Below are 15,965 nucleotides of genomic sequence, written 5' to 3' on the forward strand. Positions count from 1 at the left end.
ACTGGGGGACACGGTTTAGCAGTGGACCTGGCAGTGCTGGGTTAAGGCTTGGATTTGATGATCTGAGAGGTCTTTTCTGGCCTCACACCCAATATCACATCTCTGTTCTACAGAGCACATGGGGCTGCTCATGGATCACATATCCCATCCTGAGGAAGATGAGGGAGAAGGTTTTTCCAGGAGGGAAGGCAGCACATCCCTCCAGCAACCTCTCCCACTTCTGTGGAGCCCCGATGAGGTGCAAAAGCATCAAAAAGCCGAGGTCTGGTACCTCCAGGAATTTCCCAAATGTGGGCAGCCTTTCCCAGGCTCAAAAAGGCCCAAGTGGATGAGTTGGAGGAGGGAAGGAGCAGGAATCCAGCTCCTCAGCAGGGACACAGGGAAGCAGAGATGCTCCAGGGCAGAAGGAGGCTGGAAAACATCACAGGGTGTTCAAACAGTGACAGTGGTGTCCCTGGAGAGCAGAGAGTTAAAACCAGGCAAAGGGATGACCACCAACGGTGGCCAAGGGTGTCACGGTTTGACTTCTCCTCCCTCAGGGCCACCGGTGCTGTTTGAAAAGCTTCGAGGTGACAACTCACAGTGAGCTGGTCAAAGAGGTCATCGGTGGGGTCCTTGTTCTTCATGAACAGCTGCAGGTTCTTGAACACCTGAAGAGGGAAAAAGGACAGCTCTGGTCAGAGCCAAGGAATGAATTGCTTCCAGACATCTCCCTCATCTCTGCCTCCTCCTCTTCCGGATGGACTCTGATTCACCCTCGTGTTGGCACATCCCACCAACCCTCTCAACTTCAAGGTGCCAATGGGTGTTTCCCCCATCTTTTCCATCTCCAACATTCCAGTTTCCCCACAAACAGCATTAAAATCTTTCCCATGAGCAAAGGAAAAGAATTAAAGATAAATGGAGATATTTCAAGTCCTGATGCCCACAAGCCAACTGAGGGTGCTCCAGCAAGAGGTGGGACTTCTCCCTCATGGTTCCCAGGGTAGAACAACCTTGAAAGTTCTATCCCAAAATTTCTCCCATTCTCCAGGGCTAAAGCACAGGAGGCACCTTGGTAACCGGTTTTGGATGGAAATTTGGGACTGATAAACACTGAGGGAATCCAGATAACCAAGCACTTCCTCTATTCCTTCCCCACTCACCGGCCTCTCCACGGACACTTTGTTGTAGTAACGGATGGAGTCTTTCCCAAGGAAGTCAAACTCCACCACGTGCTCCTGCCCATCCAGCTGGGGGTGCAGCTGGATGTGCTCCACACGCAGGGAGCAGCAGCCGACCGTGTCCGCAGTCTCCCCTTCCTCCTTCTCATTCCCAGCTCGCAGGGCCAGCTGGAAGGAAACAGTCATCCATCCCATCCCACCTCAATTCCCCTTTCCCAGGCTGTTAAAGTGGACCAGGACTAGAGGAGATTGGGTCATCTCCATCTGTAGATTCACGGAATGATTTGGAAGGGACCTTCAGGATCGCTTGGTTCCAACCCCCTGCCATGGGCTGGGACACTTTCCCCTAGGGACAATTTTCATCTTGCACACCTCTGGAAATACTCAAATCCAGGCTGGATGGGCCTTGGAGCCACCTGGTCTAGTGGAAGGTGTGCCTGCCTATGGCAGGGGGTCGGAAAGAAATGATCTTTAAGGTCTTATCCAACCAAACCATTCCAGGATTCCATAATCATCCCCAGATTCCTCATGTAGAGCCACCCTGGGCAGTAGAACCAACAAACACCAAAAACTGCAAAGTGGGGTGGTTCAGGGGAGGGAATTCCCAATTTCCACATGGATGGGGGACCTGGGGTGAGGCTGTGGATACCTTATCAATGAAGTACAGGGCCACCGCTCTTTGCCGCTTCTTTATTTCCTTGGATTTCCAATCTTTTCTGTACTGAGCCCGGATTTCGTGGACAACGTCCTTTAGGCGCCGAGCTACCTCATATTTCTGCCAGTCCTTCTCCCCCTGGAATGGGAAACCAGGATATTTTCCATTCCGTGCCCCATCTTTGTTCCACCCCTACCAGTCAAGTCCTGCTCTAGAAACACCTCCAGCATCTAAATCCTGCTCAAACCCCATTGTTTTCTTGGGAAAAATCCATGAAGGGAATAAATTGGAGAAGAAAGAGCTCATCCAGGGTTTCTGTGCCCTCTGCTGGCCGTGCTGGATCTACATCCTGGCCAAGTCAGGGTGTTCTCCACCATCCAGAGCACAGCGAGGACCAAGTGGTCAAATCATGGCCAAAGGTGGCTCCCCAGACACTAGTGTGGACTGACACAGGACTTCCTCAGTTGTGTCCACACCTGGGCAGCATTCCCACTTTCCTGGAGCCCTTGGAAATAGCCTTAAATCCCCTTTCTCTTCCCACAGAGTTCAATCCCACCTCTTCCTACCCTCCACTTCCTGGTATAAATGAACTCAACCCAACTCTGGCCCATACGGATCTTCTCAGCCCCTTCCTGGCTTCCAGCAGCCTTCCCTGGACACACATGAGGAATGTGGCACCAGGATGACTCAGCCAGGAGCAACCCATTCCTTGGAATAAGTTTGATGCTTCACAATCATCTGTCCTTTCCCTCTCACCATTTCATTTTGCTTATCCCCTTTTTAGTAAAGGGCCAAAAAAAGGGAGCATTTTGTTGATATTCCATATCCCAGCTTTCCCAGATTTTTTCACCTGACCAAAGGCACCATTCCAACCTTCAGCTTGGAGCTGGGATTCAGCATGATGTACTTCAAGGTGTTCTGGATGTTCTCTGTCCACGAGGCCAGCCAGGTGACCGTGTTGTCAAAGCGCACCTCCTTCCACCTGTGACCTTCTGGGGGCTCGGGAATCTTGGAATCCCTGTGGGAAGAGCAGAATTGCCCTCAGGCCATGAAGAAAGAGGTGAGCCAAGGATGGTCACCACCACTGAGAAAACATGGAATCCACCCAAAATTGCTCCACAACATGGAATCGTTAAAGTTGGAAGAGTCCTCCAAGATCGTGTCCAGCCATGAACCAGCACTGCCACGACCACCAAACCCACAAGTCCCCAAGTGCCACATCTACACAGCTTTCACATCCCTGCAGGACTGGTGACTCCACCACTGCCCTGGCAGCCTCTTCCAGTGCTTGACAACCCTTTCTGTGGAGAAGTTTTTCCCAATTATCCAACCTAAACCTCTTCTGGAACAACTTAAAGCCATTTCCTCTTTTCCTATCATTTATTATCCAGGAGAAGAGACCAAGCCCCACCTGGATCCACCCTCCTGTTGTGGAGAGCAAATAAGGTCCCCCCTGAGCCTCTTTTTCTCCAGGCTGAGCCCCTCCAGCTCCCTCAGCTGCTCCCGGTGCTCCAGACCTTTCCCATAACCAGGTGTTTATCATTTGGATGCTGGGAACAACAGGAAAACTTTCTGGACTGGTGAGGAATGTTTTAAATCAAGGTCTCCAAATGGGTGGCTTAAGACCAGTCCAGCTCACATAACTCAGAGGGAAAAATACTCTCAGGGTATGGAAAACAGGAATTGTAGAAGATGGAAAAACCCCAACTCTGGGCCCCCAATCCCAAAGGACGTCCCAGGAGCTCAGCACTTCCAAGACAACTCACCTGCTGCAGTTGATGACGACATCTTCTGGCATGATCCTCTTCTTCAGCATCCCCATTTTGGGGTGCTCCCCACGGCCACGGAAGAGCCCTGGAGGTTCAGTTTTGAAGTTGCCAATCTTCTCCCGGTGCCCATCCAGGATGCAGTATCCATATTCCTCCTGGATCTTATCCGCCTCCTCCTTCAGCTTCTGAAACCAGGACACCACAAAAAAATCAGGACGGTTTGGACTGGATTGGAAGGGATCTTTAACATTCCAAGCAACAAGTCTAAGTGCCATCATTCCCTTAGCCAGGTCCACAATCCTCTGCACAGAGAAGGACTCCAAAACATCATCCAAGGAAAACTGGCACCCAGTAAAGCCATGGAATATGCAGGATCTGCTGATAAAATTCAGGAAGAGAGGGTGATGGCCATGGAGACAGAGCTGGATTGAAGAACTCCAAGCTCAAGGCACAACACCAGGAAAGACAACAAGGAAGAGACAAAACTCCCAAAACTGTACCCAAAACATGTCATAGGAACCACTCCTCACCTGCTTTTCCTCCTTGGGAAGCGCTTTCCGGGCCTCATTTTTTTCCACAAAATATTTGTGGATCTCCCTGAAGTCACACTTGTCCAGATCCTTGATTAACTCCTGCTCCTCTGAGGTCATTTCCTGGGAAAGAAATGAGGAGGACTGGGAAAAGCCAGGAGGCAAAACTAATTCCACACAGAGCTTCTGCTTGGGCTTCTCCTTCCCAGAAGAGGGAGCAGAGACCTACATCCCAATTCCTCGGAAAAATCACAGCCAGTTCCAGGGTGGAAGAACCGCATATGGAAAAAAGCCCCCAAACACAACTGCAGGGACAGCACCAAAGGTATTTGGGAGGTGTAAACATTCCCTAGGAAGAGTTTTGCTCTTTTTTGGGATCAGAGGTCATTCCTTCATTCCTTTGGTGTCCCCATACTGGTTTTGGAGCTGTTTCCAGGACTCTCCACCACCTGCTTCCATCACTAAAACTCAGAGAGAGCACAGAGAGCAAATCCCAGTCCAAATCCACAAAAAAAACCATGAAAATAACTCAGGATTTAGAACCTTAATTATAAATAAGGAACAAATCCCGCTCCCATTCCCTCCATCCCGCACCACAGCCTGGGGATGATGGATTTCATGGATATCAAGGAGCAATCCCAGGGAAGGTACCTTCCTCCAGTCATGGAAGAAGTTGTTCTGGAAGATCTCCTTGGTCGTGTACTCATGATCCAACATTTTGGCATAGAAGGTGGCGATTTCCTCTGTGGCCAGGCTCAGCTTCAAGGGTTTTCCTGGGAAAAGAGAGGCACTGACACCTCCCACTATCCCAGGTTGCTCCAAGCCCTGTCCAACCTGGAACACCTCCAGGGATGGGGCAGCCACAGCTTCTCTGGGTAGAATCTTGGATAATTTCTTAGCTTTTTCTAAGGATACTGAATCATTTCTTGGAGGTGGCAAAGCCACCATCCCCTCCTGAACCCTTTGGCTGGAGAAACACAACAAAACCAAGAAATATCTTGGCTCATCCTAGGAATTACCTAGAAAGAGCTTTTTTTAAGGAAAAAGCACCCTGCAGAGATCCAGGGTGTGGTTGAATCCTACTTGAACCACTGGTTTTTGGGATTCCTGGACAGCAGGGAATGGAGCCTTGGAGCAGTCCCATGACAACCCACACACACCAGCTCATCCATGGGCCCTTCCTACTTGGGGTTGTTGTCTGTCCACAAACACTTTTCCATCCAGGAATGGTGACTTTTTTTAGGAAAAAAAAAGAGTCAACATCAAAGATGCCAAAGTCCAAAGCCACCAGCCCAGATCCACACAACACCCATCGGTGTCTCCAGCAAATCCGAGGTCACAGGAGAAGTCCAAACCCTGTCAAGGCTCCTCCTCATGGAGCCAAAATCCCTGACAGCCCCATGGAACTCCCAGCAATGCCCTCTCCGGGCACCTCCTTTTCCCAAACTGGGCTTTTTCCTACTGCAAAGAAACCCCCATGGGAAGCCACAGGGAACTGAGGATCACCAAGATCCCATGGGAATGGGATCCCTTGGCTAACCCCCAATGTCCTTACTGCCCCTGCCCCTTGATCTATCAGAAGTGAGTTCAGGGATGACCTGAGGGCAGGGAAAGGGAGGAAATCCAGCAGGAATGGCAGGAAAACAAGGAGGCACCAAAGGCCTGGATCTGTCCTGCCAGTGACACCATGAGCTGCTCTAAGGTGATGCGAAGTGAGCCTAGGGACATCAGGAGCTTGGAGCAGCCCAGCCAAATCCTTGGATGTGTCAGTCACTGAGGCCATGGATCAGTAAAATCCCATTTTTTCCAGCTCATGGGAAAACACGGATGAGCTGACAAAGCTCAAACCCAAAAATGCAGCTTAATGAGAAAAAACAGCCATTAGGATTAGCTCCCCAAAAACCCCGTAACTCCAACCATGTGTAAGATCCTCCAGCTCGACCCCATGGCTTTTCCAATGGGATATTCCTCTTCCCTAAGGAGAGGGCACCACCCCAAGCGCCAGGTCCCCCCACGGATGTACCATCGTAATAAAACTGCACATCCTCAGGCAAGGGCTCATAGGGGGGCACAAAGTAGGGCCCTCGGTGCTCCAGCTGCATCCATTTGACTCCATCTTCCTTCTTCTCCTCTTCCCACCTGGAACAGACACACAGGAATCCATGAGAATATCCCAAATCTGGGATCCGGCGCCTCCTCCCAAGGTCACACCGGGAAAATGCTTGGAGCAGTGACAGCTGGCACAAACTCCAGGTGAAATCCCGTTTTCTCTGCTGCTGCCTCAGTTTCCCTGCTCTCTGAAAGAGACTGGAATAGAATCCAGGGAATTGAGGAAGGGAATGTTTGGTGTGGTGACACGGAAGGACTCAGGGGGAGAGCGAAGGGAACCTAAAAGCCACCTCATTTCAACCCCTTTCCACAGGCGGGGCCACCTTCCACTAATCCAGGTTGCTCCAAACCCCATCCAATGCAAGGAATACTTCCAGGGATGGGGCAGCCACGATTCTCCGGGAAATCTGTGCCTCATGAATATTCATAACTTGGTTTCAATGCAAATAAGATCTTAAGGCATCTCCCTCCTGCCAGAGCAAACGGGATTTTAAAGTCACTGCAAGTTTTAACTGGGAAGATTTAAGAAGCAGCAACAAAAATCCCAACAAAATTAAATTTAAAAAAAAAAAAAAAATTGTTGAAAGATCCATCCGGAAAATCAGGAGCAGAACTTCAAAAGAGGGGAAAAAACACAGAAACTCTTAAACCCAGCACCACCAGGGGGGGGAAAAAAAAAAAAGCCAAGGAATTCTGGGAAAACACAGCAAGATTCCACACGGAGAAAGCAAAATTCCCGTTTCTTGTGTGATTGTTTTTCCCTCCCCTTGGGAAATGGAGTGGAATAAACCCCTGGCATCCAAAGGTGCATTTTGCCGTAAAAACAGAGGAAATGAAATATTCAAGGAAAATCAACAAGCTCCAGGAATTTGGGCTGAAAGCATCGGAGAAAGGCAGCGTCAGGATCACAAAACTTTGGGATCCCAAATTCCGGCAGAGCATCCCCCACACTCACCTTCCACAGCCTCCCGAGCCCACGGAGGCCAGGGGGGGGGGACCCATGGGAATTTCCTCATGGGAAATGCAGTCCTGGATGGGATTTTTGGGATGAAATTCCTACGTACCGGCCTCCCTCCTCTGTACCGGGATCCGGGCATTCCAAACAAGGCATTGTTAGGAAAAAAAATATAAAATCCCACATTTCACGTCAGCCTGGATCCTCCAAGAGCCGCCTCAAAGCTCCAGGTATCCATGGATATCCCTGTCTGGGATAACATCTCCTCCCAGATCAGGGTTTGCCACAGGCTCCCAAAAAAGCATCCCAAAATTCCTCCTGCTCTAACCCAGATCTTGGGGAACTCTTGGAGAGAGTGACACCAAGTGGTTAAAGCCGCACTTCCAAAAATAATCCAGCGTCCGGCAGCCACATTCCTCATCCTTTCCTATAAAACACCTGCCTGGATCATCCCAAAACTGCTGGAGAAGGAAGTGGGGAAGGAATTCAGTCCCTCGATAGAGGTGCTGCTGTCTTGCCAGATGTTTTATTATTAATATTAAAACATAATAATTATCTCCTTCCAATAATTATGAGCTTCTCCCTTCCTGGGATGGGCACCAGGAAAATCATTGGAGGAGAAATAAATATTATAAATAGTTATAAAAATTAAAATAATTATGATACAAATCCTGCTGTGCATTCAGGATCTTCCGTTATCTGTCACCCATTTCCAAGAGTGACAAGTTCAAGGCTGAAGGAAATACAGGAAAAGAGCCAAAAAATAGGAATTTTCACCGTTTTGTCCCACAAAATAAAATTTAAATCCCAATCCCTGGGTTAGAGCTGCCAAAGGCACGCTGGAATTTACCATTTCCATTTGGTTTCTGCCTCTTTTTCTTCCTCCTTCTGTTTTTTAGTCTTTTTATTGTTCTTTTCTTCCCCTTTCTTTTCTTCTCCTCCTTCCTTAGATTTCCTTTTCCCAGTTTTCCCCGGGGTTTCCTCCTCTGCACTCTTCTCCTCCTTTGTTTCCCCCTCTGGCTTTTTCTTCTTGTTTTTCCTCTTTTTCTCTTTCCCTGGAACATCTCCCTTCCCTTCATCCTCCTCCTTCACCTCCTGCCCTATCCCTGCACTCAGAATCTCTCCCAATCCCAATCCTTCCTCCCCTTTCTCGTCCACTTTCTCCTCCTTTATTCCTTTTCCATCTCCACTTCCCTTTCCCACCCTCTCCTCCAGTTCACCTCCCACTCCTTCCTCTCCCTCCTCATGCTTCTCCATCTCTTCCAGCAATTTTTCCTTCTTTGTTTTCCTCTTCCCCACCTTTTCCACCCCCTTCACTTTCCCCTTCTTGTGCTTCCTTGCTTTCCCCTTCTCCCGTTTGTTATTCCCATCATCCCATCCCTGGCTGCTGTTGCTCCTCCGTCTTTTGGCTCTTCCCTGTCCCCCTTCCCAGTTCCTGCCCTCATCCTCCTCCTCCTCAATGCCATCCATCAAATCCTCGAATTTCTCCTTCTTCCCTCTTTTTCCCTTCAATCCCTTCTCCCGCTTATTTTCCTCCACTTTCTTCCCTCTTTTTCCCTTCAATCCCTTCTCCCGCTTATTTTCCTCCTGTTTCTTCCCTCTTCTTCTCTTCAATCCCTTTTCCTCCTTATTTTCCTCCTGTTTCTCCCCTCTTCTCCTCTTCAATCCCTTTTCCTCCTTATTTTCCTCCTGTTTCTTCCCTCTTTTTCTCTTCAATCCCCTTTCCTGCTTATTTTCCTCTTGTTTCTTCCCTCTTTTTCTTTTCGGGGCTTGGGAATCCTCTTCCTGCTGTGGGATAAGGGGATCCAGCTCCTTCTCTTCACTTTCCCTCATGGCTGAAAGCCCCAAATCCATCTCCAAAGGACCTCCAGAGGGGGATGCAACCCCAACCCCACCAGCAACACCTTCACTTGGAACCTGTGGGAAGCAGGAACAAGGGAAGAGATGTTGGGAAAGGAGAGAGGTTATCCCAAATCCCAAATGAACGGAGGAGATGCAGGATTAAGTCCAGGGGGTGACAACCTCCCCGGTTTTCCTACCCCAATTCCATTCTGGGTCCCCAAGGGCTGCTCTCCCATGGCAGGTCCTGTTCTCTGGGATTCATCCGGGGATCTACAACGACATCACAGCCAATTCTCACCACCAGCATTCCCTTCTTACATCCCAATTTAGGAAATTGCTCATTTCCCTCCAACCACGGCAGCACCACAGATGGAGATATCCCAAGGCAGCAGGAAATGGCCCCAAGATGAATTTTATGGGATGAGGAAGCTCAAAGGAGCAGGACCACGAGGTCTCCAGACCCACTGGGGGAGGTCCCAAGGAAATATTCCCAGAAAAACCTCAGGGGAAAAGTTTGGACAGTTTGGCAGCACCAACAGCACAAAGGACGGGATCAGGTCGATCATGGACACACGGGAAAAGGAGACAGATGGGACACAACTCCTGGGACCGTGGGGATGATTCCAACAGGGAATGGGAAGGACAGGGAAGCAGCCTCATCAATACAACAGGACAAGGAGTGTCCAGATCCATGATCTCCACCATCTGTATGGGTGAGGAATCCAGGAATGTTTCCCCGCTCAGCAGAGAGCTCAGGTGGATTTTTGGGAATTCTGTGGGTTTTGCATTATAAAGCACCAGCCTGCCCCTATCATTTCTCCCAAGGCTTCTCCAAGCCACGCAGGGAGTTGGGAGTCTTCAAGTTGTTCATATTCCAGAAAAATCAAGGAAAATAAGAATGAGGGAACAGCGACACAGCCTAAACCAAGCTTATGCCTCTTAGACTGAGCCTACAACTCCATAGGGTGGATTTAGGTGGGATATTAGGAAAAAATTCCCCACTGAAAGGGTGGTCAAGCACCAGAAGAGGCTGGAATCACCATCCCTGGAAGTGTTCCAAAACCTTGGAGCTGTGATGATTTGGGACACAGTTTAGTGGTGACCTGGGATGTTTTTTTCCAACCTTAAAGATTCCATGAGTTCAACGTTGAGGTGATGGTGTCCCTTTCCCGTAGGGAAACCTGGGGCTTTGCCTTCTCTGGTCATTGTCACCTCCCAACCAAATCCTCTGGTCCATCCTAGGTAAGCCTGGAGCTGAGCTCAAGCCATGGATCAGATCCATTCCCTGCTTTTCCCAGCTCCTGGATCCCCCCAGCTGGAACTCTTTGGAAGCACAGCGAGCTGTCCCAAAAAAAGAGTTGGAAATCCAGTTTCCTCCTCCCAAGCAGGATAATGATGGCTCTTCCTGGACTTCCAAAGAGAGAAGAGCCACAATTCCTGGTTTTAGCCAAAATATCCCAAAATTTTTGCAACAGAAAGTGGGAATTTTGGCCCCTTTAAATTAATTTAGGCTGATAATGAATTATCCGGCTGTGGGACATCAAAGTAACTGAGGAAAGCCTTTGAGCTGGCTTGGGATGGAAACAAGCTCCCCAAAAAAAAAAAAAAAACAGGAGCCGGATGCTTTTTCCACACTGGAACACACGTTACACAATTCCCACTAAACTCCTTAGGGAAAATCATCTAGCAAAACACGCTCAGCCCCTCCAATCCCATTGGCAGGGAGCAGATCCATGACTCAGAAAGCAAAATCCCGGCAACCTTTTGGGATCGGCTCTTTCCTCCCCAGGTTTTATTAGAATTTTTAAAAGGCAGAGAGAATTTAAGCAGCTTTAGGAATTCTGCTTCCTATCTCTGCCAGCATCTAAAGAGAAAGAACGGCCTTTTCCCAGGATTTGGGAGGGCAGTTGTTCCCACCAGGACTTTCCCAAATTTATGTAGGAATGTGCACCTGAGCGATCACACCCTGCTGGCTGGGGAGGGTGGATGGGGCTGGAACTTCCCTCTCCACCCTCAAGTCCCAGGACTGAGCCTCAAATTCCACTTGGGATGTTTTTGGGAAGCTTTAAAGTCATGGAAAACACCAGGATGTGGAGAAGCTGCTCCGTGAAGGCACCAGCGTTCCAGGAGGGAAAACCAGGATTGTGCAGCTCCACAGGAGAAGAAAAAGGACAAAATTCCAGTTCCCTGGGATAAAAATTATCCAAAAAAAATATTATTTATCCAAAAATTATCCAAAAAACCCAACGCACCTGGAAGAGTCTTCCAGCCCCACTGGTGGCCCTTGGGGGAGGTTTGCTTGGGTTTCCTCCTGGAAAATATCAAGGATTTGGGAAAGATTCCCTGGCACAGGTACCCCAAACCCACACTTCTCCCTTCCTCAGACACCTTGGCTGGAACCCAGGAGCCCAAAATCCCAGGTTTTTCCAAGTTTTGAGGTTTTACAGGGTTAGGAAATCCCTATTTTCCTTCCAACAGCACAATAAAGGAATTTCATGGATAAATATAGGAAAACTCCCAGCCCTCATCAACCACCTGCTCATTGGAAGCAGTGCTGGGAGAGCAATCCAGGGAACAGAAGGGATAGGAGGGCTCCAAAACAAAGATGGATCAAATTCCAGGTGCTTGGAAGATGAAATCACCCTTGCAGCAGATGGCAAAAGGGAAAGAGAGGTGGGGGGCAAAGCCACGGGGTGGGAAATACAATGGGGACGAGCAGAAAGCAAGGAAAAGGAAAAAGTATGGAAAATGGGGAGAGGATCTAAAAGGAATTGAGTTCAGAGAGGGCACAAGCACAGTCCTGAAATCTGACTCTTGGAAGCCACCAGAAACCCTGAAGAAAAGGAAAAATCAAAATATTGGAAAAACGGGGACCTAGAAGAAAATGAGCTCAGAGGGGACACAGAGCCCTAAAATCTGACCTGTGGAAGTCACTAAAAATCCTTGAGAAAGGAAAAAAAAATATCAAAACATAGGGAAAATGGGGATGGAACCTCAAAGAAAATGAGCTCAGAGGGGACACAAACACAGCCCTAAAACAGGACCTCTGGAGGCCACCAGAAATCCTGGAGAAAGGAAAAGCCATCAAAATATAGGGAAAATGGGGACCCTGAAGAAAACAAGCTCAGAGGGGACACAGAACCCTAAATTCTGTCCCTTGGAAGCCACCAGAAATTCCATCCCACTGTTTTTACACTTGTTTTCCAAGCTGGAACCATCTTCTCCTGCTCCTGACCACACAAGGCATCCCAAAACCCATCCCAGCCTCACCCAGGGCTTGCCAAGCACCGAGGTTCTCACTCTAAATCCCAACTTCCCCAAGTTTCTCTTCCCAAGGCTTTCAAGGGAAGCCAAAACCACACAGGGATTGTTCCTGAAAGCTGCTGGGTGAACTCATTAAGGGGAAAATAAAACCCCGAGTTAATTACAGGCTGGTTATGTCCATATAAACTTTCATTCCCTGGGAATACGCCTGCTCTTGGATTCACAATCCTTCAGAAACCCCGTTGGGAAATTCAGGAAGAGCCATGACCTTCCACAAAGTCATTCCTGCCTGCAAAGGCCTGATGGTTGTACTGGGAATACTGGGAGCACCAGGACCACAGGCACCCCTGAGGGGTTTCAAGGCTGCTCCTTGAATTTGATCCATCCAGGACAGTCTGGCAACATTTGGGATCCTGTTTGGGAAAGGGATGGAAAAACGGAAAAAGGAAAAGCATCTCTGCTGGATTTACGCACCAAGAGGACAAATTAATGTGGGAAAAGCAAAATGCAGCAGGAATTTTCTGGGATTTGTGCTCTCCAGCACCAGCCAAGAACCATGGAATGATTTGGGTTGAAAAGGACCTTAAGGATCCGTTCCACCCCCACTTTCCACTAGGCCGTGTTGCTCCAAGCCCCATCTCACCTGGCCTTGGACAATTCCAGGAAATGAGGCATGAACAAGGAAAGGAGTGAAGACCAAATTCCTGAGGAAGGGATTCCCAATCCCAACTTCCTGCTTAGAAAGCGAGAGTCACCCATGTCCCGGTGCTCCCCACTGGTGCCAGTTTGGGCCAACCCCAAAATGTCATGGATTCAACCCAAAAACCAGGAAATTTATTGCTTAATTTAATTACAGATGCTCAAAAACTCCTTTTAGGGCCTTGCACCAAACCCCAGGAGCCCACCCTCCCAGCTTCCTTGGGAACAAACCATGGGAATTCTCCCAAATCCTTTAGCACAGTGATCACCACGTACCAACCCGGATGCAGCTCCCTCCTTGGCTTGGATCCCATTCCAGAGGCTCGAGCCAAGGCCTTTCCCACCTGCAGCCTCCTGCTTCAGGGAGCTTCTTGGCCAGAAAGGGAACAGAGAAGAGACAGACATTTTTTAGGATCATGGAATGGTTTGGGTTGGAAGGGATCCTGTTGTTCCAAGCTGCTTCCATGGGCAGGGACACTTCCCACCATCCCAGGGTTTTCCAAGCTCCATCCAACCCGGCCTTGGACACGTCCAGGGGTAGGGCAGCCACAACTTGCCTGGAAAACCTCTGTTAGTGCCTCACCACCCTCCCAGGGAAGAATTCCTTCCCAAAATCCAATCTAAACCCTCCATCCTTCAGCTTAAGGTGATTTCCCCCTTTCCCCATCACTCCAAGCCCTTCATTTTTCCTTATTAAAAACTCCTTTTGATAATCAAAGCACCACAAGGAAAGCAGAGCTGGACGTGCCATTCCCACACGCAGTTCTGGGATAACCCAGATGGAAGAGCCCAGCCCTACAGATCCCATCTCCATCCCGACCCAAGGATTTACCTGCTGATGATGTTCTCCTGCAGTGGCTTTTCCTTGACTTTTGATGGTTTCTTCTTCCCTTTTCCCATGGAAGGCTTTGCACCAGGATAAGGGAGAAGGAAGCTCATGCCACGGGTTTGATTCCCACAAAATTTTGGGGGTAATTACAAGGATCACCCCAAAGCATGGGGGGGGAGGGGGGGGGGGTTGGTACCTTCACTGTGCATTCCAGCTCCTTCTTTTTCTTCTTCCTCACTGGGAGCGTCTTTGGCTTATCCTGCCCCTTTTCCAACTCATTCTTTCGCTTCCTGAGACAGGGAAAAATTGATCCCACTGAAACCAACCCCTCAGTGGTGACAATGAACCACAGCAAGATGCCATAATTCCTAATCCTTACGCCCAACAGCACCAAAAATGGCTTCCCAAAAGGAACTTTGGAGGAATTTCTCTGCTTGAGCGCCAAAATTCCCAGGAAAACCAGTGGGATAAAGCTGGAGCCTCCCAAAATCTCCTGCCGTGCTCCACAGTACCCACCTGCTGCTGCTCTTCACCCCACTGGCTTTTGAGGCCCCCATGGCTCCGTCATCCACAATTTCTTGGGAACGTTAAGGCAGAGAATCCAAGGGTAGTCACTGGAACAAAACAGAAACAACACAGGGTTGGTTTTGCTCTCCAAGGAAACCAAACATCCCAATCCCAAAGTTTGGATTCCACAGGGTCAAGCTCAGCTTTAATGAGGACCCAAGTTGAGGGGAAAAAAAAAAAAAAAAAGGAAAATCCTTGAGCTCAGTCCCTGAACTGCTGTTGGAGGTGGTAAAATAAAAGAAAATAAAAGGAAAGAAGAAGAAATTCCCAAAAAATATTCATGAGTTTACAGCTTCCACCACCACAATTAGTAATAATTAAGCACAGCAGAGAAATGGGGTAAACTGAGATATTGAGTCCCCACCACCACCTCTCCCCTCTCCTATTCCCATGGCTGGAGCAGCCAGACTCTCCCAAATCCCTGTTTTCCCTAAAAATTCAAGAGTATTCAAGAAATACAGATCATATTCCTGGTCCTTATCCATAAAAAAGCCCTCCACACTGAGGAAAATAAACCAGGATTTCTCAAGGAGAGAAGTGAAAACCAGTATGAAACATCCTGAAAACTTTTCTAGGAGTAGAAAACACTTGGAAAAATTCCATATTTCACCAGGCTTTGCTGTGCCAGGAGCACTTGGAGCTGCAGCAGGGATGAAGCTCAGTCGGCACAGGAGAACATTCCCAATCCCAGCCAGCCTGGAGAAGACCTCACTCCCCACCCAGCTGCTTCCCTAAGGGAAATCCCCCCTGTCCCGGGAAACTCCTTTAAAGTCTCCCTCAGCCTGATTGGAGGCTCCCACCCCAAGATGCATCCTGGGAAATGAAGTTTTAACCCAAAAGCAGAATTTTGGGAATGCCCCTCAACAGCAACTCCTCAGCAAGGAGACCTGGGAAGCAGGGAAATACTTTGGACCACTCAGGTGGAGAACAGGGTCAAAACCACGGATTTTAAAATCGCTTGGATGAACCTGCTTCACAGGAGATGCTTCCTCTTTAATTGCATCATTAAATTAATTCCCAAATCCATCTTTTCTCAGCTGCTTCTCATCCATCAGAGCTCCATAGTTGGATTTGGAGGAGTCTGGGAGCAAAGCCCAGATCCCACTGGATCCTACTGCCCATACCCCTCATCGTAAAACCCATCCTACTCCTCTCCAGCCTTTTTCACGGGATGAGCCCATCGCTTCCACCTGCCCCTGAAGTCATCAGGGACCTCATCCCAGCTGAGACCCATCCATCCCAAAGCAGGTGCAAGGAGCACACCTGGGAAGGGGATGGGGAACAGGGACAATGGGCAAAAGCTTTCCCCAAACTGGGAGAGAAAAGAAGGATCCAGGGAGACCTCAGAGCCCCTCCCAGTGCCTAAAGGGGCTCCAGGAAATCTGGAGAAGGACTTTGGATAAGGGATGGAGGGACAGGACACAGGGCATGGCTTCAAACTGGAATAGGGTGAGATGAGATGGGACATTGGGAAGAAATTCTTCCCTGTGAGGGTGGTGAGGGGCTGGAATAGAAATCCCAGAGAATCCATGGCTGCCCCATCCCTGGAAATGTCCAATGCCCCGGATCGACCTGGTCCTGTG

The 15,965-nt window shown here is 49.0% G+C and overlaps 1 protein-coding gene across 7 annotated transcripts in view; it reads right to left on the bottom strand.

The window, feature by feature from the left end:
- TOP1MT (DNA topoisomerase I mitochondrial) overlaps positions 1 to 8,083 on the bottom strand; it is a 28,116-nt gene extending 20,033 nt beyond the window's left edge. For 3 of the 7 annotated variants that reach the window (XM_039550025.1, XM_019289030.3, XM_019289028.3), the window contains exons 1-9: positions 7,291 to 7,511; positions 6,141 to 6,256; positions 4,769 to 4,890; positions 4,118 to 4,240; positions 3,585 to 3,772; positions 2,692 to 2,836; positions 1,813 to 1,956; positions 1,146 to 1,331; positions 582 to 650 (exon numbers count right to left, since the gene is read on the bottom strand). In XM_039550025.1, the coding sequence (XP_039405959.1) occupies positions 582 to 650; positions 1,146 to 1,331; positions 1,813 to 1,956; positions 2,692 to 2,836; positions 3,585 to 3,772; positions 4,118 to 4,240; positions 4,769 to 4,890; positions 6,141 to 6,256; positions 7,291 to 7,367 (1,170 nt within the window). In that variant the 5' untranslated portion in view covers positions 7,368 to 7,511. Of the gene's footprint in view, positions 1 to 581; positions 651 to 1,145; positions 1,332 to 1,812; positions 1,957 to 2,691; positions 2,837 to 3,584; positions 3,773 to 4,117; positions 4,241 to 4,768; positions 4,891 to 6,140; positions 6,257 to 7,181; positions 7,513 to 8,031 lie in introns of those variants that run through there. The other 4 variants (XM_039550026.1, XM_039550027.1, XM_010404676.4 and 1 more) reach the window with 4 other exon arrangements.
- Between the last annotated feature and the right edge of the window lie 7,882 nt (positions 8,084 to 15,965).

This window comes from Corvus cornix, chromosome 2, assembly GCF_000738735.6.
Source record: "Corvus cornix cornix isolate S_Up_H32 chromosome 2, ASM73873v5, whole genome shotgun sequence".
In the NCBI taxonomy this organism is placed as follows: domain Eukaryota; kingdom Metazoa; phylum Chordata; class Aves; order Passeriformes; family Corvidae; genus Corvus; species Corvus cornix.